This window comes from Cryptococcus neoformans, chromosome 1 (genome assembly GCF_000091045.1).
Source record: "Cryptococcus neoformans var. neoformans JEC21 chromosome 1, complete sequence".
Lineage (NCBI taxonomy): Eukaryota > Fungi > Basidiomycota > Tremellomycetes > Tremellales > Cryptococcaceae > Cryptococcus > Cryptococcus deneoformans.
In genome coordinates, this window is record NC_006670.1 from 1,770,701 (window position 1) to 1,791,071 (window position 20,371).

The 20,371-nt window shown below is 47.0% G+C and overlaps 8 protein-coding genes across 9 annotated transcripts in view; 4 read left to right on the top strand and 4 right to left on the bottom strand.

Moving 5' to 3' along the window:
* CNA06520 (hypothetical protein) overlaps positions 1-1,393 on the bottom strand; it is a 2,483-nt gene extending 1,090 nt beyond the window's left edge. The window contains exons 1-2 of the mRNA XM_567256.2: positions 974-1,393; positions 1-919 (exon numbers count right to left, since the gene is read on the bottom strand). The exon at positions 1-919 is cut by the window's left edge and continues 1,090 nt beyond it. Of these exons, the coding sequence (XP_567256.1) occupies positions 1-919; positions 974-1,065 (1,011 nt within the window). The 5' untranslated portion in view covers positions 1,066-1,393. The remainder of the gene's footprint in view (positions 920-973) is intronic.
* Positions 1,394-2,601: 1,208 nt separating this feature from the next.
* Positions 2,602-4,887, bottom strand: CNA06530 (carnitine/acyl carnitine carrier, putative). Its single transcript, XM_024656348.1, has 13 exons — positions 4,765-4,887; positions 4,497-4,710; positions 4,388-4,432; positions 4,220-4,321; positions 4,102-4,160; positions 4,026-4,040; positions 3,841-3,965; positions 3,765-3,795; positions 3,569-3,717; positions 3,313-3,493; positions 3,087-3,262; positions 2,997-3,006; positions 2,602-2,943 (listed from the first exon to the last, which is right to left on the bottom strand). Exons 2-13 carry the CDS (start codon positions 4,612-4,614, stop codon positions 2,890-2,892), a joined length of 1,065 nt encoding a protein of 354 aa, XP_024511985.1. The 5' UTR covers positions 4,615-4,710; positions 4,765-4,887; the 3' UTR covers positions 2,602-2,889.
* A 352-nt stretch (positions 4,888-5,239) lies between these two features.
* On the top strand, positions 5,240-6,621 carry CNA06540 (vps28 protein, putative). The gene is made up of 7 exons (XM_024656349.1): positions 5,240-5,260; positions 5,371-5,524; positions 5,583-5,685; positions 5,753-5,872; positions 5,925-6,067; positions 6,111-6,171; positions 6,238-6,621. Exons 2-7 carry the CDS (start codon positions 5,379-5,381, stop codon positions 6,304-6,306), a joined length of 642 nt encoding a protein of 213 aa, XP_024511986.1. The 5' UTR covers positions 5,240-5,260; positions 5,371-5,378; the 3' UTR covers positions 6,307-6,621.
* Positions 6,622-8,029: 1,408 nt separating this feature from the next.
* CNA06550 (conserved hypothetical protein) lies at positions 8,030-10,054 on the top strand. The gene is made up of 9 exons (XM_024656350.1): positions 8,030-8,103; positions 8,149-8,243; positions 8,307-8,720; positions 8,779-8,832; positions 8,886-8,915; positions 8,965-9,042; positions 9,099-9,240; positions 9,352-9,626; positions 9,763-10,054. The coding sequence occupies exons 2-8, from the start codon at positions 8,170-8,172 to the stop codon at positions 9,598-9,600; spliced, it is 1,041 nt and encodes a 346-aa protein (XP_024511987.1). The 5' UTR covers positions 8,030-8,103; positions 8,149-8,169; the 3' UTR covers positions 9,601-9,626; positions 9,763-10,054.
* A 377-nt stretch (positions 10,055-10,431) lies between these two features.
* On the bottom strand, positions 10,432-14,105 carry CNA06555 (hypothetical protein). The gene is made up of 6 exons (XM_024656105.1): positions 13,864-14,105; positions 13,226-13,797; positions 12,970-13,173; positions 12,577-12,913; positions 12,072-12,512; positions 10,432-12,011 (listed from the first exon to the last, which is right to left on the bottom strand). The coding sequence occupies exons 1-6, from the start codon at positions 14,082-14,084 to the stop codon at positions 10,682-10,684; spliced, it is 3,105 nt and encodes a 1,034-aa protein (XP_024514177.1). The 5' UTR covers positions 14,085-14,105; the 3' UTR covers positions 10,432-10,681.
* A 640-nt stretch (positions 14,106-14,745) lies between these two features.
* Positions 14,746-16,237, top strand: CNA06560 (Urease accessory protein ureG, putative). The gene is made up of 6 exons (XM_566996.2): positions 14,746-15,044; positions 15,116-15,194; positions 15,258-15,328; positions 15,431-15,649; positions 15,700-15,821; positions 15,909-16,237. Exons 1-6 carry the CDS (start codon positions 14,771-14,773, stop codon positions 16,089-16,091), a joined length of 948 nt encoding a protein of 315 aa, XP_566996.1. The 5' UTR covers positions 14,746-14,770; the 3' UTR covers positions 16,092-16,237.
* An 857-nt stretch (positions 16,238-17,094) lies between these two features.
* Positions 17,095-18,324, top strand: CNA06570 (expressed protein). 2 transcript variants are annotated; one of them, XM_024656106.1, is made up of 7 exons: positions 17,095-17,252; positions 17,353-17,442; positions 17,528-17,550; positions 17,624-17,698; positions 17,767-17,785; positions 17,848-17,957; positions 18,011-18,324. In XM_024656106.1, the coding sequence occupies exons 1-7, from the start codon at positions 17,182-17,184 to the stop codon at positions 18,097-18,099; spliced, it is 477 nt and encodes a 158-aa protein (XP_024514178.1). In that variant the 5' UTR covers positions 17,095-17,181; the 3' UTR covers positions 18,100-18,324. The 2 variants fall into 2 exon arrangements, with proteins under 2 accessions (XP_024514178.1, XP_566997.1); XM_566997.2 differs by lacking the exon at positions 17,095-17,252 and having other exon boundaries at positions 17,291-17,442.
* Positions 18,301-20,228, bottom strand: CNA06580 (myosin-like protein nuf2, putative). Its single transcript, XM_024656351.1, has 9 exons — positions 19,942-20,228; positions 19,844-19,890; positions 19,667-19,783; positions 19,556-19,615; positions 19,452-19,508; positions 19,246-19,402; positions 18,739-19,196; positions 18,524-18,687; positions 18,301-18,470 (listed from the first exon to the last, which is right to left on the bottom strand). The coding sequence occupies exons 1-9, from the start codon at positions 20,179-20,181 to the stop codon at positions 18,418-18,420; spliced, it is 1,353 nt and encodes a 450-aa protein (XP_024511988.1). The 5' UTR covers positions 20,182-20,228; the 3' UTR covers positions 18,301-18,417.
* Between the last annotated feature and the right edge of the window lie 143 nt (positions 20,229-20,371).

Below are 20,371 nucleotides of genomic sequence, written 5' to 3' on the forward strand. Positions count from 1 at the left end.
GGTGTGGACAACAGGAAGGGATGCTATGAATGCTTGTGGAGTACGAAACGATTTTGGATCAAAACCCGGTGTTGGGCAAGAGGGAGTCGAGGAAACCGACGTGGCTGGGGTCAATGGCGAGGAACAAGTTTCGGTATCGGCGGATGAAGAAGACGTCTCCTCATCTAGAGACGAGGACGATGATGATCGACATCGGGTAAATGGAATCATTTTCCGTCTCAGCTCGAACATATCGACGTTAGATCTCGTCAAGATCCCGACAACATCGTCTTTCACCTTCTCGAACTCTCCTAACAATCGTTCGCTCTCAGAGTTCACTGACCAGGGCAGATAGGCTGAAGGGAGTTCCTCTTTGAGTATAGGGAGAACGTATCGTCGGTAAGTGTCGACAAGAATTGATCGAGCTTGTCGACGGTGCACACGGGCGCTATTTGCCTTACTGACGTGCGACGCCGCATCGGAAACTGCAGTGAGCGCGGATTGGGGATTGTTGGAAATGAGAGGCGATAAGAGCGAAAACAAAAGTGACGATGGGGTTCGACGAGACACCTTATCTGTCTCAGATGATGCTGACCAGCCATTTGTGCTTGACGTGGAGCTCGGTGAACCACAAGTGCTGACTCCTGGACTGGTAGGAGGACTTCTACTGGTGCCTGCCGTCGAAAATGACATCTGCACTTGCTCTACGACATTCTCCAATGCCTTAGCACATCCTTCGGTTATCGGCATGGTGATTGAGGTACCGTCTGTAAAATTGACAGCGATGGTCGAAAGAGGAAGGGAGAATGTGACATCTTCAATGATGATTGCAATCCAACTTGAACTTTCACCTAAGAGGACATTAGGGCATTCAATGCCCTCTTGGAGGCAAAGATTACGATGCGAAAGTAGAGCCGGAGGAAGTGGAAGGGAGCATGAGCTTCACATCCCTAATGTCAGTACACGCCTTAGTAATGATGATAGAATGACTTACGTGTAAGGGTGATTGGGAACGGATAAGGTAAACAAGATAGTGAGAGGCGATGGAGTCGACTGGGTAGGACGAGGCAAGAGTCGAAGAAGCATTTTGCGATGCTTTTGAAAATGGACGGGACAAGACAATCAAGCGGTCTGAAGATTTTTCCAAGCCGCCTGGTCGTGGAACGCTGTGTACAGAGTGTTTCTTTTTAAATAAGGCGATTAAAAAATACGACCGAGCATGGCATGAATGAGTGAAATGTTTGTGAAGGATGCTCTCTGCTCGGTCGGAGAGAGGTGAGCAGAAGATGTGCGGGGATAAGAGGCTGGGGAGATGGGGGATAAGAGGATGGGGAGATGGGTAATGAGCAAGACGGGTTATGAGCAAGATGGGATGGTGTGAAGGGAGCAATGTTAACTGTGAAGGCGAAGGCCCATCATGGGCAGGACAGGGTGCAGTCCTCTGCAAATGCAAATCGTAGATCGCGACCATAACAAGTTTATTCTTCAGGGATACTTCAGGCACCCATTTAGCCTCCTATCCGTGATCTATGACGTGGATGCGAACAGGGGCGCAGCATGCACCATCCCACTATCCGAGCCCAGACTTGTTCGGTCGGCTCCTACCCTGCTGGCACCCATCGGACCGCCCAGCTCCTGAATAATACGTTATCACCAGTCGCCATAACGGCAGGCGAACATCACAGATCACAAGGTTAGCCAGGAACCAAAAGCGTTTTTATTCAGACTTCCGCCAGAATTCTGTCAGTTTTTGTGTTGTTATTGATTATTTCAGATATCCACCGCTTACCGTTTCGTGTGTTCACTTGGCTCTCAGTTCTGTCTTCTGCGTCCTCCCGCCTTTCTTCAAGCTCGAGAGCCCCGACCAGCGACAGTCAGTCAAGGATACATTGCAGAGCGTCCAGCGCCCATACTGCGCCTTGTACTACACTGGGTACCTTTTGTATCTTGTATTGTTATTGCATGCACTCACCTTGTGTCTTGTGTCTTGTGTCTCATGATGTCTTGCATCCTGCATCCTGTATTCTGTATCTTGTATTCTATATTCTGTATCTTGTATCCTGTATTATTCTGTATCCTGTATCCTGTATCCTGTATTCTGTATTCTGTATCCTGTATTCTGTATCTTGTGCCCTGTGTCCTGTATCTCATCCCTTGTTGTCAGTCTTGTTGTAGCACTCTTCCGCGCGACGGTAATCATTTCGGCAGCTCTTTCTGCAATGAGTTGCAGATCACATCGGATTTAAATTGTATAGCCACACGTTCTTGTTGCTGTATGTGGCCCACCCCTTGTCAAAATTCAGAAGTGAGGATGCGTTGGATTACAATAATTATCAGATCCTCATGGCAAAAACGCATTTTACATAGGTAAACCTGCATTTTATTTATCCTGTTGGTTGTAATTTGTACGAGTATATAATAGTACGGCGACGATCTGATAAAATTCACATGGTCAATCGTCATTTTGCCAGATCTTCATTGTAGATCATCAAGATTGATATGATGACATGATCTCCGGTTGAAAATGCTCTGATCTTGCATAGCTATATGACACCAAGAACGTTCACGTTGACTGTTCATACTCGCAAAGCCCGACTCCACCATCGTGCAAGATATTGAAAAGCGAAATGCTGCATCCTCCATTATTTCATGGTCCCATCCCGTAGAATTGTGCGGGTTTCTATTGTGTTGGTATCTACTACTATCAAGAAGCGATGAAAATGCAGGGTACGACTATGCGCATTATGCAGCTATATTGCCTGCTATTGTTCTCTACTATTATGCCATCTATACATCAGCAAGTAGTGAATGATCTGCATCCCTGCGCCGAGTTCTTCTTTTCCCTCCAGCTGAACTTTCCGCAGAGGTCGAATCCCTCTCTCCGAATAACGTATCTGATCATGATTCCGATCATGATAGAGCCGCGACGCAGCCTTCAAAAGTTAAAAATATAACCATATTGGTCTTAGAACATGGTTAGAAGGTTGTTCAATTGCCGCAACATAGGCATGACTCACAGGTACCGCCCTGCAATGAAGGCACATATATGAGTTTGCATCTGTTAGGGGCACTCCTTTGGCGGACACAATTTATATGTCGCGACTAACCTTATTAATGTGGGACCCAAACCTGCAAACATTACTCTCCAGCCTTCCTTTCTCAGAGCATCCCCAGCAACTTGTCTGAAGGACAGAAGTCGTGGCTTTGCAATAAAATCTGATGTTGAATCGGGCCATGTGGTACTCTGCATGCGAGTCTTAAAAACGTCAACTGGGAATGTCACCTGTTATTTTCATTAGCGATCGCGCAGAAAGATGTTACGCTATGAGTTACCATCCATGCAAGCACACCAGCAATTCCACCAGCCAGCATCAACTCTGGCCATCTCAATCCACTGTGGCGTTCCAACTCAGCCTCATCAATGAGAGTATGGCGCCCATGGCCGGAGTTGTGGTGGGAAGGAGGAAGAGGCGGTTTTTTCATCCACTTAAAGAAGCGTAAGGTTGCCTCATACCTGGGGTCGATGATTCATGATGATAGTTGAGCGTTGCGCTGGTCGTATGGTGGGATGTACCAATGAGTCACTTACGCGCAAAAATAGGGACCATACGCGATGTCCCTTAAGGCCGTTGCTGAAAAGCCTCGGAAGATGCCTTTTAGTCCGTCTGCTCGAATGATAGATTTGAATACTCCAAAAGTGGTCAGGTTAAGATGAGGTGGGGCTGATTGTTGCCGGATCTAGTATAGATAAATATTGTACGTTCACCTAAGGAACAAAAACATACCTTAATGAGTTCGGTGGGACACGTTAATACCCTACGACGATCATTACTTAGCGGGAAAATTAGCAAATCGACTCACGAGGCCACAACTCCACTTCCCGTCCCGGCAAGGAATATCTGCCCCAACGTAGGCTCTTCTGCTGAATCGTCTGGCAATTGAAGCTTCATAAAAAAGGAGTAAGATGTAAAAACTATCCCGTTGATCTATATATTAGGCCCTTCGTCAATGACTGGAGCGCTCAAGGATAATAAATGGAGACTTACAAATGCTATACCAGCCTAGACGCGACAGAATCGATATTAGTTTTACATAGACATAACTCGGATTGCGCGGGCTCACCATTGGCGAAGTTACACCTTTGAAAAGGCCCCCGATTTTTTCTTCTTTCACAATAGCACCTTGACACCTGCATTAGTTTTACAAAGTATAGATGTCAGATGAGGTACAAATTACATACCTAAGGCACTGAAAGTTGATCCATATCGGCCCATGTATTGTGGTGTTTGATATCGCACCTTGACTACATCAAACGGCTGACCAACTATCAATCCAGTAGCGCCTATCAGGACAGGTAAGCAAATGACTGCACCGTTATCTTTGTATTGGCAGGAACTTTGTTACTTACCAGCAATGATACCAGCTGTAAAGTCGACGGCGGGAGATATGTTTCCTACAGATGCCGAGGTCAGTCATTGCACGATTAACTTAGGTGGCGGAAGTCAGTCATCACTCACCATTACCATCGATATCCCTTTTACCGTTCCCTTTCCCACCGCCTGTCGTGATGCTACTACTACTGGCCGAGTTGCCAGGCAAGGCCCGCTTGGATGACCCGTCATTTCTGTCGCTCATATGGCCTCGTATCGATGTTACTTGTTTTCCTTAAACGCTACTGAAGCTGATATTTGGCGCCAATCGTCCTCTGATGTGTCTCGGATGGTGTACAGTCTATTACTTTTTGATCGCAAGAGGCCAACTATATTATTAAATACTCCAACATACCCATATGGTGATAGTTGTTTCCGCGCGGATCAACGAATCTGCGGGTCGGCGACTCGTAGAACAGCGTTCGCGTCGGTTGTTTCTTTTTGACGTGTTTGGTTTGGCTGACAGCCGGTGGGCATTTTTCACCAGAATCTATAAACAAAATTGGTTCCGTCGCGAGAAATGTCACGGCGTTTCATCTGCGTTGGACCCGCCAGTTTCGTAAAATTATTTAATTAAATTATGTGTATGCAAATATACGGTGAAGGGGTTGGTAGCCCAACTTGACGCGAAGCCCAGTTAGCAGGGACATTGGTGGGTCAAGTCGCTGGGTGGCCTGCAAGATAAGAGACCAACGTAAAAAGAGGGAGGAGTATTATAGGAATGCCAAAGAAATCAAAATGCACATAGACGAAAGACGGATTGGTATGGAGGCGCGGGTGAGGCGGGCATTAAATAGACTCTGGAGATTGGCGTATGATGATGACGGTGCACGAAATAACAATTACTGCTCGTGAGTGCATACATTTATAAATGCTGTCGCTCGTCGTCGCCGTCACGAACAACAACAATACATAATAAATAATACATGTTCTCCACTGCTGATATAACTAATTTTCACAGCAAATAAGATGATGAACCTCGACGAAGAAGTCCGGCTATGGACAACAAATGCAGAGCGTGAGAAAACAGAGAATCTTGCCACACTGTATAGCATCATCGTAAGCTTGGAGTATCTCGAGCGGGCGTACGTGCGTGACTCTGTTTCAGGTAAAGAGTAAGTCGGGAGTTTGCTTCATTCGATAAGTGATAGCTAAATTCGTCGTGTCTGATAGGTATGCCCCAGCCTGCCTCAAGCTCCTCGCTCAGTATAAAAGTTTGATGAAGTTGGTGGCAGACGATATTGGAGGAGTTGAGGCGTTCATGAAACGCTTCAAGGTAAATACAATGAGGATCTGGATCGATTCACACCGCTCATGCGTTCTCTCTCCCATCCTCTCACTAGATGGACCATCCTGCAGCTCTGCATCGCTTGACAGTTGGCGTTCCAGCTACTGTCGAGCATTCTGCTGAGGCTGAAGACGGGGGAGCTGAAAAGGGCAAATGGGTTGCTGAGACAACACAAGCAAGTCTTTGTTGACTTTCTTCAGTGCAGCCTACTGATCATAACCGAACAGTCATTTATCACTTTCATGGATGCTCTTAAACTTAATCTCAAAGCAAAAGACCAACTCCATCCGTTTTTGACAGAACTAATGAGTGGATATTCACGGTTCAAAGGGAGCCAAGAATGGGAAGGTAGAGGGAAAATATTGCACTGGTATGTGCTTGTCAGCTGCTACGTTCCAAGCTGAAGTGAGCAGGCTTATTGAATTAAATGCAATGAAAGCAAGTGATGAGATATCAGAAGAGCAATCACGGCAAGTGCGTCTACATCCACGACGGCACTATATCATGTCCTGTAGCTGTTATCGCTGACGAAGCCACTAGATGTTATTCGACATTGAAAACGCTTACAACGAATTCTTCCGTTCACTTAGTAATAGCAAGGGCGATTAACGCCTAATTCATTGTAGCGATGCATCAAAAGCTTATAACAGGAAGTCATAAAAATCTAGCCAAAAAATGGCATGAATGTGTAACCGTTAACGGGATCTCCGGGATGTAACAGCCCTCCCCCGTTGTCGTCTCTGCAGCCTGACTCGCGAGCTTTTTCCCATAGCGTCAGCATTGTCGCTGAGATGCTACTCTTACTACAATCCCTTTGCCCATCAGATCCTTTTATACTCCATCGTCTCACTAGCGACGGACTTCTTCCACCTCTTGCCAACAGCTTATCCCATGCAATGCACTCTCGCAGCAAACAAATAACCTTGTCACTTCAAACGCTTCTCGGATGAGATGAGGGCCAGAAGTCCGCTAGACAAGCATTCCATACTCCGGCGTGAAGTCGCGAGCGCATGACTCTAGAACTGGATAGTTCTCTTCACCGGCAAACAGTAAGGAGTACTTGTCGGGACCCTGTCCAGAGCAGAGAAGAAAATCAAGATTATAGGAAGCCGGTCTTTGAGAACTGGCAAAGAGGTACAGGTCATAAGGCGAAATGAGGTGCCAAACGCTTTAACGAATGAGGGACGGAGAATGGCCGGACTTTGCTGACTCCCCCGATCCTGGTAGAAAGGCGGGATTCCGACATGAGATCGCCGTACGAGTCCGGGACGAAATCATCGTAAGCTAGTCTAAACAGATTCGACCCGATAACAGGGAGCATCGCCGCTCAGTCTCTACTGTGAGACTATCTCAGACTGCCTGTAATAAGCCACAGACACCATCCGTTCCCGCGATCCTTATGTAGCAAAGACTTTCACTTGCCTGGCCGATGCTTTCCTCACACATGTCAACACAGGCGTTTCTATCAAACAAGTCCAGTCCACCTGTGAGCACTCGAAACCATGGTCCCCCAATAGAACCGATAACGTTTACAACACCAGGGCAATAGCAACTCTCCCCCCTTGTGGCAGAATAGACAGGCAGCGCGTTTTCTTAGTCTGACGACCGCGCCAACCCCGCACTCACAGCCATAGTGAGGGGGTGCTGACGCCGCTGAATTGCGCTCTAAAGAACGGCAGAACACTACTCATCTGTGAGCCACCGACCGTCCATCGGAGAGTCCATGGGGGAACCCAAATGACTCTGACGGAAAATCTCGACCAACTAAAATCGCCCATCCTAATACCCGGAAAAGGCACGGATATCGCCGTGGAAGATGACAAAAAAATCTGTTCGTGCAACGGCGCGAGGAGGAGGTGATTATAATGGGAGAAACGCGATGGATGAGCTAGGTCAAGAAATTGAACTAAAAGGTGGCCAATCAGCATCCTTTGGCCATACGTCCTGCTGATCTCCAAAACCGACGGTCTGGGATGACTGCTCACCTTAGGGTTAGATTACATTTGAGTGCTGTCCATTCCGCCCCATGTCAAAACAAAAGCAGGGTTCTCTGAGTTGCTGCCAGGTTGCCAGCTGTTGAAGGCAAACCACGGAGCACCAAGGACCAAGGCAAGAGGATATCCCTGAAGTGAAGGGAGGTGGGACTGGACTTGTAAGAAGAGGGAGGAAAAGACCAGCAAGACAGGAAAGGAAGGTGATAAGGGGGGAAAGATGGGGCGATGCGTGAAAGAAGAAAACAAGGTAAGGGAGACAAAAAAGACCAGCTAGCGCGTGGCGCACAAACCGACGCGTGTGACTTTGCTTATGTAATTATTTTAGGCAAACAGGGAGGATGGGCAGTAGCTGATATAACTGGTGACAACATCGCATACACCTTCAGCTTGCAATCTAGCTATTAAGATCATAGTGAGACTTCGAGTTGTTGCGTATCATCAAAGCTAATCAGAGCAGGCAAGGCTGGAAATCCAGTCGATGACGGACACGGAGAAGTCACAATTATCACTAATGAACCTGACATACGAGGAGCAGAGGTTGGAGAATATACGGTTCGTTTTCTTAATCCACAAGTTTGTCTGGATAAGGAAAAATGCTGAGTGGTCAATGACCAGAAAAAACGAGGAATTACTAAGGTCTCTAGGATTAGAAACTCCATCTGAAGCTAAATCACTAGCGACCCCTTCGAGTCTCAAAACTGCAGGAAAACAAAGGAGATATGATGATGGCTTGGCGGGCGAAAGCAACACAGCAAGAAATAGACCAGGGTTTCCTCGAAAGCAACGTACGAACGATGTTGAAGACCTAACTTTGGTTCCCCATTCGGCCGTCAAGCGAAGGCGAAGTGTCAGATTAGGAGGAAGGGAAAAACCGAACTACACGAAAGAACTAGTCACATTTAATGGTGACAGGGACACTCCGAACACGCCCTCACGCTACATTAAATCGACTCATAGCCATCCCGATAGTGAGGAGGGAGATATCAGACAAGGAAAGATTAGCAAATTGGGTGTCAGGCTCCATAATCCGTGAGTTATCATAAGTATCTCTTCCGAGGACCTCAATTGAATGCTGATGGTCGTAAAGGAAAACTTTTGGTCATATTCCAGGGGTCGAAGTGGGTAAATGGTGGGCGACGAGGTAGGCAAAGAATAAAATACTTGCATTTATTGGCTAACAGATATCCCTCTTAGGATGGAGGCGTCAGCCGATGCTGTACATGCGTAAGTATGTCTAGTATCTACTAGTAGGGATTGCATTAATATCTTCCAGACCCACGGTTGCAGGTATATCTGGTAATGCTAACGATGGTGCTTGGTCCGTGGCTCTCTCGGGTGGCTATCCAGATGAGTGCGTCGGACATGGCTTTTTGCAGCAACGCAGACACTGAACCTAATGATGATTAGTATTGACTTAGGTTACGCTTTCACCTACACCGGCTGTGGAGGCCGAGATTTGAAAGGGACTAAACAAAATCCAAAGAATCTTCGGACTGCACCTCAGACTTCTCATCAGAGTTTCGATAATCCTTTAAACGCTGCTTTGAAGGTCGGTCTTTGAGCAGGCATAACACAAAGAAAAGCCATTTTTACTGACTTTGCATTTCACTGTTGTCGTGTATTTGCACTCTATCATCTTATACATTTGTCATTCATGTAGCGTTCCGCTGAAACACGAAACCCTGTCCGGGTCATCCGCGGGTTTAAGCTTCAGTCCAAATACGCACCGCCAACAGGATACAGATACGACGGTCTGTACGTTGTGGAAAAAGCATGGATGGCGAAGGGTCTTACCAATGGTCTGATGGTCTGTCGTTACGCCTTCAAAAGAATGGACGACCAGGAACCTCTGCCTGAAAGAGATCTCGATCACGACGATGATAATGATAAAGCCCGACCGTCGGAGTAGTAGTAGTAATTATTTTAAACTTATTAGTACGTTTCAAATTGAGACAAAGAAGTATCTTTTTTTCCTCTTTTCACCTTCGTGGCACTTATTAACTAATTGAATCTCGATTGCTCCGACGCTTCACTTCTTCCACCTGAAAACTTCCACCCCCTCTTCTGCAGTCCCCTGTATCTCTGCAGCACAAGGGTCATCCTTGTTAATAACTGCCCTTCTCCAACTTTCCAATCTCCTTAGTCCTCCGCTTCATTTCTTGCTCCGTCGTTCACTCTTCCATCAGCAGACCCCCGCTTGTGACTGCCAGAGGCTCGAATAATGCTTCTTCTGAAGCAAGAAGCGACGGAGCCCTCGCTCACGAACCATGTCCCGTGGTCTGCAAATAGTAATTACAATCAATAAGTAAAGAGTAGCGACGCACAACGAGGTTTTGCTCGTTGCTTGCATATATGAATCGAAAGGTGGAGGCAACAATGAATTACACTACTAGCTTACGAATAATTATTATTTATGATGACGGTTTAGAGGTGAAATCGAGACTGACGTACTCTGAGGGATATGAACTCGATCCAAGACAGTATCCATGGTTACGCACCAAAGGCGATCATCGTCTCGGCTCAAAGAATGGCCTTGGTCCTTAAGACGAGGTTACCCGCCAACTTCCCTCACCATTCTTGAATTTAGGATTTATGAGGGCATTGTTGAGGCGGAAGTCGAACAGCATATCGAGTAACGACGCCCATTACTATATGAAAATGTGATTGATCCACGTTCGGCTATACATCTCTTAAAGTCGGACCTCCTAGCTGACTATTATTACCCTTTAGAATGATTGATCGGAATGCATGTTTTCTACAACAAGATTAAGACGTTGCTACTATCGCTACATGTGAACCAAGTAATGGTTACACAACAACCAGAAACCCAAGAACCAGGAAGACACCAATCAATAAAAAGAACGGGAAGACACCATTCAATAATGGAGAAATAACGACGAGGACAGGTAACCACAAAATAAACAAAGGAGGCAAGCAGACATGGTGGCTCAACACAATCCTTCTTATTGCCTATCATCCTCTCATGAACCCTACGTTGCAAGCTCCTCCACAGCGTTGCTTGTATGTTGAGCGAATGAATGGATATGTAAGTTCCTCGACACTCGATAACCTTCAAGCTTGATCGCTGCCTCCAAGCAAGGGATATTCATCCTCTTGCTGAGGTCAACTATAGCCCGGTAGATCGGGCGACGCCTTTGGAAACATTTCATGTCTGCACCCGTCTTTACCACATTCCTGTTTTCAAATGCCTGCAAAGCAGGCATATATCCCCCCAGCCCCCTTTCGTATTGTATCCAGAGCGCATCAACCCTTTCGACTTTGATATATCTGTAAGGTTCAATGTACCTGGGAACGGAAGACAACCGAGGGGCTGACGCAAAGGGCGACGTAGCAAAAGGATCAGGGAGAAAGTGAGTAGGGGCGCTCGCAACGAATGACGAACTTGGAGGTGCTTGATAGGGTGGCTGAGAAGGCATGTGAGAAGTGAACCGATGGGCCACGGGCTGAGGGGGCGTGTGTGGAGTTAGCTGGGGACGCATGGGCTGAGTGGGCATGTGCGGAGTGGGCTGGAAGTACAAGTGAGGAGTAAGCTGGGGGGGCAAATGAGGATGCGGAGAGGTGGGGTTAACCATGTGTGTGGGAGTCGTATCTAGACCCAATTGTTGCCATTGCGTAGTAGTGGAACGACCCCGACTCAGCGATGTACGGGAAGGGACGACACCAGGGTATAGTTGTTCCAGCAAGGCGAGGAGATGTGACGGATGCTGTATGGCAGCGCGTAGATCATCCTCTTGTAGGAGGCGGACGAGGTGATCAGGGCGCTGAAGGAGATGGTCAACCAGTTGAGCCATGGGTGTATGCCCGGGAAAAGCTGTATCAGCAAGATAGCGGCGACGGACATCCGGCTTGTTCAGCCGTTCGAAAATGCAGCTGTTAACTGCTTGCAGATCCGACACTTGACGTAGCAGCGTATCCAGCTTTACTGCCGAGCTGTCGAGGCGTGTAAGTGCCTCTAAAAACAGACGCCGTAAAGCGGCATGTGCGCCTGTCAGCTGGCCGCAAAGGACTGGAAGAATACGTTGGACTTCCAGTCCGAATTCCACCTCAGGGCGAGAGGAGACAAGACTCCGCGACTCAAATTCCAAGAAATCTTGCCCTTCGAAGATAACATCATTCCAAAGAAATAATTTAGGGAAGGCCGCACGATAATAGACGATATCTTGCCAAAAAAGCTTACGGAGGGTCCGCATCATATAACAGAATGCAAGACCGGCCATATCACTCTGATCTTCGTCTTTCAAATTGTGGCTAGGACCCCGACTCTTGAGATTGACAGGTCTCTTTTCCAGCTCTTCAATCCTGCTTGGGGTATTAGCCTTCGGATGATAATTATTGCAATATACATAGAGCTGGACATACCATTGATCGACCCATGGATACAGCTTCTTTTGAAGCGATTCTGGTACTTCAACATACCTGGCTAAGTAGAAGTCTCCCCCCTGGGGATTCCAACCAGCAATAGCTCGGATGGCTGCCATTGGGAACTTCGTCAAGTAGGAAGACTCAACAACGCCACTAGACCAGCGACCGGCTCTCTTGATAGCATCCTCATCGGCACCATTAATCTCAGCCAGCTGAGCCCCAGTTCTTCGAGAAATGTGAGTGACCTTGGTGGTTTTGATCCCGGCAAAATCAATTGCTGCCTTTACCGCTTCCCGTTGAGTTCCATATCCGATGGCTTTAGTTGGATCGGAGGCATAGGAAAGCAAAGGTAGATCATACCAATGCTCCCTCCGTTGAAGGGAAGGGAAGCTGGTCGGAGGATTTGTGTCGGGGTAGACTGCGGGTTTATGATGGAAGCTAAACGTATAAACAGTTGGAGAAGGCCATGTCGACATAAACTGAGCTGAGCGAGCAAACGTACCGACAAAAAAAGAACAAGTTCAACCACGCAAGAGGGCAAAGTAAAGGATCTGCGTTTCTCATCATGGTAGCATCTTCTGCCTTTCCATGGGTATTTGTTTTCCCTTGCCGCACTGAGACAACCAGCGCTTCACATGGTGTCGGACCTTGCTTATGAAATGTCCGAGAGTACAGATCAGATAGCTGGAGCGAAAGCTGCTCATCACTGCGAAACAAGCCAGCAATGCCCATGAACTGCGCGCACCCGTCTCTGATACCTTCGAAACTGTTTCTGCTGAGATAATGATGTGCGAGCTGCTGAAGATTTTCAATTGTTACATATGAGTTGTAGTACAGATCTGAATAGCTCGTCAGTCTAATAGACCGCTGTATTCATGTAATGAATAGGACGCACCAATACCCTTATCGACATATTCATCACGCGCCTTTTTGAATTTTAGCTTTCTGAAAGCGTCCAGTATTGGCTTGCATGCTCGCAGCGGATTGTCGGCTTCATCTTTGCCATCTTGCAATCTCCACAGGGCAATAAGTGCGTTGATGTAGATTTTGACTGTGGAACAGCTGGCGCTACTGGTATAAACAGCTCTCATGGCCATTTCTAAATCCGAACGTCAGCGGAACATAGATGCGATTTAGAGAGGGCCACGCACCGCCGAGCTGATTGTCTTGAATCGAAGGATGAGCAAGCTTGAACGAATCGTTCAGGGCTTCAATTTCCTTCTTCGTTAATTTGGCTGTACACTCAGCCAAGGAAGGTCGTTGTATTCCTCGTGTAGATTCGCGCACTGAGACGCTTCCCCCATGTTTGGAGGGATAGTTTTCCTCGACAATATGGAAACTGTCGCAAGCTTCTTCGGCCTCTCCGGTGTCCTCGTGTTCGACTCTCTCTTCGTTCTCGTCATCATGTGCGTCTGCATCCGAGCGCTCATCCTCATCCCTGCCTTGCTCCGCATCGACCACTGCATTTTCTTCGGTAGACGTCCTCTTGTTCCTCTGCTTCGCCGATGCCGAGCTGTTTGCCGATGTAGCTTTCCGCTTTTTTCCACGTGAGTTATGTCGTTCAGCATCCGATACATTATCAACTTCTAATGACGCTTCTCTTGCTTCTCTGAGTGACTCGTTTATTGCTCGTTCGAGGCCTTTCATGCCTAGTTCGCCTTTAGCGGCTGTAACGATTCGATACCAGAGGAACGCAGCGCAACCGGCAGGAGTTGCCTTCTCGCTGTGACGGAAGTCAGTTCGAATAACTCGCGAACAAAAAAGAAGGCAGTAATGAGATAAAACTCGCCCATCAGGAAGCTTGACCCATTGCGCCCAACGAATGTACTCTCTCTGTCTGGGCTCGTACGCTGCTTTAGTTTTATCCTTTCTCCCTTGATGAGTGAGTGCTCCGATGCTAACGTGCGCGGTTTGGATCGCTGCTTCGCCGCCAGGGAAGGAAGGCGATGATGATGAGGCTGTTGTGGTGTTGTGGTTGTTCTCTTCGAGTTGGCGTTTGTTGGACGACATGGACGGTATATTAAGGACTGATGGTGCTTGCGCTTATTATCGATAAAGTCTGAAAACTCCGTCTGAAAGCTCAGGACGAAGGGTGGGGGAACTGCTTTATCTCGGATATATTCCAATTTTAATAACATAATTAATTATCAAATCCCATGCTGGGTTTTCATGCCCAAATCCCCATATCTTCTTGAAAGCTCTGTCCGGAAACGCAAAAATAATTCTCCCAGCTATTCCCCTAACCCAGGCGTGGAAACGTACGTCTCTGTAACCTCTTCTGTAACCTCCCATTTCTCCAGGCACAGAGGAGGTTACAGCGGGCCCATGTCGCGACCAGAACCCAAACCTTACGTAACATCCCTCTCTCCCGGGTCCCGGCCCGACACCGTTGGACATCTCAGCTAGAAGAGTGTACTGTATACGCAGAGTAACATAATTAACAATTTCATATTAACCTTCTTAATTCCCGTCATACCCGGTCGCCGCCCCAAGAAGCAACAACAAGCCGACAGTTGCCACATGGCAATTCCGTTTTCCCTTAAACGAGAGCTATTTCTGTTGGTTGGCCGGATTGGGGACTCCGCTGGGGCATCCACTACTACGTACGTATTACATATTTCCTCATTTCCTCTTTTCCGCTCATTTCATATTTTTCTTCTACGCGTCCATAGTTATCTTCAACATTCGCAGACGACATGGCAGCGCCTGCTCAGCCTTCTTCTCCGCCTCCTGTCTGTCAATTTTCCGACCGCCTGACAACAGCCCTCAATGCCGCCCAGGACGCCACAGGAACTGATAGTCCTCATGCGCACCACCATCACACACCGTCTGCTTTATCCGGCGCGTCTTCAGTCATTTCGCATAACCACGATAACATGTCCCACGATCATGGACATTTTCATGATCACGGTCCAGGACTCTGGACCCCTGAGGAGCATGGACACACCCATGAGCATTTAGAGCATGCCGGTGAGTATGGACGCGTAGCCGACGTTGTATCATTCCGATTGAAATTAATGCTTGCATGTTGTTTTCTCTAGGCAAGTTTGCTGAAAGGGACATGCCAGATTACACCGGAAGGAACTGGACAGAGCGAGCCTTCACCGTTGGTATCGGCGGGTAAGTTTTCTATGATGCTTATGACGCGGATCCTGGGAGGCTGACTTTTCTTCCTTCGTAAAGGCCTGTAGGATCCGGGAAGACGGCGTTGCTTTTGGCTCTCTGTCGAGGATTCCGAGAGAAATATAACATCGGTACGCTTAATATTACACTGGAAAATTTGGTAGCTCTGTCACTGACCTACGTCACCTATCTGCTGTTGACTGCTGATCGGAATTTTAATACCCATGTATTAGCCGCCGTCACCAATGACATCTTCACCAGGGAAGACCAGGAATTTCTTATTCGCAATGAGGCTCTTCCTGCTGAGCGTATCCGTGCTATTGAAACTGGTGGCTGCCCGCACGCCGCTATCCGCGAGGATATTTCTGCCAATATGGGCGCGCTCGAAAAACTGCAGGCTGAGTTCGACACAGAAATGTTATTCGTGGAGAGTGGTGGCGATAACCTTGCTGGTAAGCTTGATATTCAGGCGATCGATTGAGTACTGAAGTCAACTTTTCAGCCAATTACTCCCGAGAGCTGGCTGATTACATTATCTACGTAATCGACGTCAGCGGAGGAGATAAGATTCCACGAAAGGGGGGACCTGGTATCACTCAATCTGACCTTTTGATTGTCAACAAGGTTCGCTTTCTTTGCCATGGGTGAACGCCACTGACATATCCCAAACATTTTTATGCGTAAATCCAACTGATGTTTTATATGTCACAGATCGACCTTGCACCCTACGTCGGAGCATCGCTGGATGTAATGCGTCGCGACGCTGCCGCCATGCGCGGCAGTGGCCCCACTCTTTTCACTTCAGTTCGTAATAACGATGGTGTCGATGCCGTTATGGACATCATTGTCAGTGCCTGGAGGGCAAGCCAAGGAAGCGGTAAGGCTAGGGCATAACACTAAATTGTAGCAATATGTCGAAAGAAGGGAATATAGGGGTTTCTTGGATTTACGTGTATCGATGGTCAGTTTCCGGGCTCGGGAAATATTACCACCACACATCCGTCATGTATCCTCCATCGAAGGTTGTTCTGATAGTCGTTGTGGTCTATCGTGTAAAATTGATACTAATAGCCAGGAGCAGTGTTTCAGAATTGTTTTGTTGACGACTAAATACTGAAATGACCATCATGATAATCACGATCGCATTGGCCGCAAACATCGAGTGAACGAAGGGAGGAAATGAAAAGACCCACCCCTGCAGTGTTACACATTGCAAACAGTAGATAATAATAGATAGCACGCACTCTACCCGACATTGGACTTGTAAATCTTTGATTATCGGGAATCCCTTGACACATATGTCTTACTAAAAAATCAAAAGTTGATGTACTCACACCACACTACATTACATACGTACAGGTGGTGCCATATACAACCGAAGCAACTTCCTATTACTGCCACTCTGCTATTCAAGCAGTAATAAGAAGTATATACGAGTACTTTATATGTAGGTAATAATCGCAGGTACCTTGGCATGCACCACGCAAGTGGCCGCTGGCGGCAGGTGTTTGGCGTGCCTTGTTCTTCTCGTGGGGCACCACCCCGCGGGGTTCAAGAGTCCGAATTCTAATTAATTATTATTTCTATTCTATTTTAAGTATATGTTATATAATTTGAATGAGTTATTAATGCTTATAGCCGATTAGCCGAGGAGGCTCGTTCTCTGTTCGCTTGGCTGCTGTTGTTGCAGGCCGGTCGGAATTATTACGAGGCAGCGCGTTACCTGTGTTTATTTGTTAATAACAATCATAGCTAATTTAATTGACGTTGGTGCTCCGTCTTGGCTGTGTGGCAAGTCACGTCGCGCTTATTGGAGTGTGACGAGTTATGCGACGCCCTACTTACTACTTCTGCAATTCTATTAGATCCACATGTCCATTTTCACATTTTGGATGGTCCGAGATCAACGGTAAACCGTTGTGGAAAGTCAGATGACACCAAAATGCACTAATATTAGTATGCCTGCTGCGTTGCCAGTGATCCGATGTTGCGAAGTCAGCCGACCTCGCTCATGCTTTCAAACTCGTATATGGCACAGGAATATATAAAGGGAAGGTGGGCTGTTCATCCGCACCCAAGTCATCGCTTATTCAATCTCGACATCGTCTGCCCCCATCACTGACGATCGTACCGCCCCCACCATCCGCTTTTGTAGAAGCGCACAGATAACTGTATTCGTTCAGCAATACTATTTTCACTCCAAGGAACCTCTAATCATGGACAAGTTCGGTATCTCCCCAACCGAGTAAGCCTGACTCGCCATGGTGGAGGGCGGGTGAAGGGGGAGGTAGCTGTCGTCACATCGCTGACCACCTGCATACCCGATACAGTACTGTTTCTTCCGCCAACTCAAGTAAGCATCACATGTTTCCACAATGCCGATATTTTAAATGCAGTTGAATTGATATGATTGCCTGCTTACGTAGTCGAGATCAACGACGCACTTTTCTGTGAACATGGGCTAGAGGTCTGTAAGCATTGTGAATTCGACGCTCGAGAGGGTAAGTCCTCCCTTCTGAGAAAGGAAAAGGAACTGAACTCGTTTATTATGTCTGATGTTCGGATCTAGACAATGACGCAATGATGGGGTGAGCTTTTGACCTCCTCAGGTCACTACCGCTTGTGGGATTGAGCTGATGTGTTTTGGAAGACTTGATCCAGCTCCCCGTGCCCCTCTCGAGCTTCCAGCTCATTTCAAGAACAACAAAGACGGCTCGTTCACCTGCAAGCAGCATGGTAACGCCAACTGCAAATCTTGCTGTGAGTATTGGATCCTTATTTGCTTTTTTTGGATAACTCACACCTAGCGATAGTTGGCTGGAAGAAGCAAATTACCAAACTTCACAAGGAAGGCAAGAAGGCTGCTTCTAAGAAGAAGGACACTGGAACCAGTCTCTACTGAGAGCTTTGACCATTATGTCAGTATATTTGGGCTCAGTGTACAGTGTGTGTCAGAGTATGTTGTTTGGGGCAGAGTAAATTGCCTGTTCTGTAAATGACGCATCGATTGTTGTTGGAACTGTGGTTGTTGCGTGGATGAAGAATTATTGTATAGGAAGCATGTATGAGCCATAAAGCGAATAAGTCATTTTGTTGTCCCACTATTAAATTGCGGTCTCATTCAAACAGAAATATTATTACATATACATGACACATCCATTTTACAAGTGCCTCAGACCAAAATCCAGCTCTCGCATTTTCAAAGCATGACAGGAGCAATTCATAACTGTACTTGCAGACCAAGTTTGACCGTCATGGTGTTCATGTAATCCTCTACATAGATGATTAGCTTGCTGTCGCCGGAAAACAACTGTAGTCGAACTTACCCGCTTGTCGTCGCATTGTCCAATACGCATGGAGGAACTCGTTGATCTCATTCTCATGCTTTGTAACAAAGGCGGCCATTTCAGATTCGAGTTCTTTTTGCTCCGCTAACAGATCGTCACGTTGTTTCTGCCATTCGCCGCGCTCCCTAGCACGAACTTTGTACCTGATTTTTCTCCATTAATATGACAGGAAGGGAAAGAGACCCTAAACTCACTCTGCCTTCAATTCATCAATCCTACGAGCGCCTCTTTCCCGCATACCTTTTCTCGTCTCCTCCTGTCTTGCCAGCTTATGGCTGGCGTTCTGTAATTGTCTTTGCAGCTGTTCAAGTTTCGCAGCCAACCCTTGACTTTCAATTTGCCTCCCTTCTAATCTCGCTTCCAACGCAGATTTAGACCGTTTAGCCTCTTCCGTTTTTGCGCGCTGGTCTTGAATGCTATGTTCGAGATCAATCAGTCCCCTCAAATCGACTTCAAGTGCTCCAATAACCTCAAGTCGGTTGGTCAACTCGCGTGCCTTTTGTTGGAATGATGCCAATTTGGCCTTTTCGGACTGAATGGCAAAGGACATCTCAGATATATGTCGCTTGATCCTGTCAGGCGATTGAACAAGACGAGATTTGGCAGAACCAATCTGGAGTTCAAGCTGGGTGACGATACGATTGTTATGATTCTATGGCGAGATAATGAGATTCGGCAGTGACACGACTCGGGTCCCTTACCACTTGTTCAAGAAGAGTTTGCCTTTCTTTCTTTAGCTCTTCGTATTCTTGTACCTCCTTTAATCGTTGTGAATTTAGTTCAAGCAATTCGCTCTTCAATAACTCGTTCCGTTTTTGAGCTTGTTCTGACTGTGGTCGTTCGGCCGCATTACGTGCACTGAGAATGACTTATGAGTTCTCTCTATTTTCAGGAATGACAGACCTACGTGATTTCTTGGAACTGCGTCTCCAGTTCTTCAGTTTTTCGACGAAGATCGACGGCTCTTCGAGCTAATGTCAGATGATACTGGAGTAGTCATTCGACACATACTTTTTCTGGTGTTTTTGTAAATTTTCTTGAAACCTGGCTTGGGTCTGCATGCGTTCATCCCTGTGGAAGGCTATTAGTAAATGCTAGCTCAGTTTGGACAATCTAACCCACCTGAATTTGGCAAAATTCATTATCCCACTCAGCACCTTCCTTAGCCTATTGGCGTCTGGCCGGGCGAGGTCAGATATGGCGAAGTCGGGGATTCCACAAAGCAAAGCAAGCCTTCGGCTTAATGTGACGGCATTAAAATACCACACTATTTAGTGAATAGGTGTATTTGCGACGCACCAGTGTTTAAAGAACATCATAAACTGCAAAGTATCGCTATACATCTCCTGTCGAGAGAGATTAATCTGTGTTCGTTTCATAGATCTGAAAGACAATACCTTATACTCCATCATCCCCAAAAGAGCCTGCTTTGGGCCCTCTATAGAATTGATGGATGCACCCATCAACACCTCCAACAAAGATCCGTAAATGGACTGGGTGCTCTGAGCAGTCGGCTTTGTAAGGTCTTCCATCTGAGCGGGGATATCAAGGGCTGCTAGACATTCTAGAATGTCATGGGCTGTTAGTAAAGGGAATGCTGCGGTGTTTTGTTGCACCCTGCGATTCTGTTGCGACATGGCTGGATTGCTGAATGCAAAGGCAGATCAAAAGTGTCTCTTTCGTTTCTCTCCGCCCGCCAGCGAGCAGAGGCGCGATTGTTGTTGACATGAAAAACGCGTCGTTACGGTTACGTAATTTTGGATGTTACGCGTTCAAAACATAAACAAATCCCGTCCATCACGCAGAAGCGACAGCTAACGAACGAAG

What these genes read in the sequence shown, in the direction of transcription:
- CNA06580 (XM_024656351.1), bottom strand. Translation starts at nt 20,181, where the DNA reads ATGTCGCAACAGAATCGCAGGGTGCAACAAAACACCGCAGCATTCCCT. An exon ending in TTACAAAAACACCAGAAAAA is followed by an intron (nt 19,509 to 19,555) that starts GTATGTGTCGAA and finishes ATTAGCTCGAAG; the next exon opens with AGCCGTCGATCTTCGTCGAA. An exon ending in GACAATGCGACGACAAGCGG is followed by an intron (nt 18,471 to 18,523) that starts GTAAGTTCGACT and finishes TCATCTATGTAG; the next exon opens with AGGATTACATGAACACCATG.
- CNA06550 (XM_024656350.1), top strand. Translation starts at nt 8,170, where the DNA reads ATGACGGACACGGAGAAGTCACAATTATCACTAATGAACCTGACATAC. An exon ending in CAGAGGTTGGAGAATATACG is followed by an intron (nt 8,244 to 8,306) that starts GTTCGTTTTCTT and finishes GTCAATGACCAG; the next exon opens with AAAAAACGAGGAATTACTAA. An exon ending in CTTTAAACGCTGCTTTGAAG is followed by an intron (nt 9,241 to 9,351) that starts GTCGGTCTTTGA and finishes TCATTCATGTAG; the next exon opens with CGTTCCGCTGAAACACGAAA.
- CNA06540 (XM_024656349.1), top strand. Translation starts at nt 5,379, where the DNA reads ATGATGAACCTCGACGAAGAAGTCCGGCTATGGACAACAAATGCAGAG. An exon ending in GACTCTGTTTCAGGTAAAGA is followed by an intron (nt 5,525 to 5,582) that starts GTAAGTCGGGAG and finishes CGTGTCTGATAG; the next exon opens with GTATGCCCCAGCCTGCCTCA. An exon ending in GGGTTGCTGAGACAACACAA is followed by an intron (nt 5,873 to 5,924) that starts GCAAGTCTTTGT and finishes ATAACCGAACAG; the next exon opens with TCATTTATCACTTTCATGGA.
- CNA06530 (XM_024656348.1), bottom strand. Translation starts at nt 4,614, where the DNA reads ATGAGCGACAGAAATGACGGGTCATCCAAGCGGGCCTTGCCTGGCAAC. An exon ending in AAGGGATATCGATGGTAATG is followed by an intron (nt 4,433 to 4,496) that starts GTGAGTGATGAC and finishes CGGCATCTGTAG; the next exon opens with GAAACATATCTCCCGCCGTC. An exon ending in GTCCCACCGAACTCATTAAG is followed by an intron (nt 3,718 to 3,764) that starts GTATGTTTTTGT and finishes TATCTATACTAG; the next exon opens with ATCCGGCAACAATCAGCCCC.
- CNA06555 (XM_024656105.1), bottom strand. Translation starts at nt 14,084, where the DNA reads ATGTCGTCCAACAAACGCCAACTCGAAGAGAACAACCACAACACCACA. An exon ending in TCAAGACAATCAGCTCGGCG is followed by an intron (nt 13,174 to 13,225) that starts GTGCGTGGCCCT and finishes GTTCGGATTTAG; the next exon opens with AAATGGCCATGAGAGCTGTT. An exon ending in TATCCATGGGTCGATCAATG is followed by an intron (nt 12,012 to 12,071) that starts GTATGTCCAGCT and finishes TACCCCAAGCAG; the next exon opens with GATTGAAGAGCTGGAAAAGA.
- CNA06570 (XM_024656106.1), top strand. Translation starts at nt 17,182, where the DNA reads ATGTTGCGAAGTCAGCCGACCTCGCTCATGCTTTCAAACTCGTATATG. An exon ending in TGTTTCTTCCGCCAACTCAA is followed by an intron (nt 17,551 to 17,623) that starts GTAAGCATCACA and finishes CTGCTTACGTAG; the next exon opens with TCGAGATCAACGACGCACTT. An exon ending in CGCCAACTGCAAATCTTGCT is followed by an intron (nt 17,958 to 18,010) that starts GTGAGTATTGGA and finishes ACCTAGCGATAG; the next exon opens with TTGGCTGGAAGAAGCAAATT.
- CNA06560 (XM_566996.2), top strand. Translation starts at nt 14,771, where the DNA reads ATGGCAGCGCCTGCTCAGCCTTCTTCTCCGCCTCCTGTCTGTCAATTT. An exon ending in TGAGCATTTAGAGCATGCCG is followed by an intron (nt 15,045 to 15,115) that starts GTGAGTATGGAC and finishes TGTTTTCTCTAG; the next exon opens with GCAAGTTTGCTGAAAGGGAC. An exon ending in TTCACCGTTGGTATCGGCGG is followed by an intron (nt 15,195 to 15,257) that starts GTAAGTTTTCTA and finishes TCCTTCGTAAAG; the next exon opens with GCCTGTAGGATCCGGGAAGA.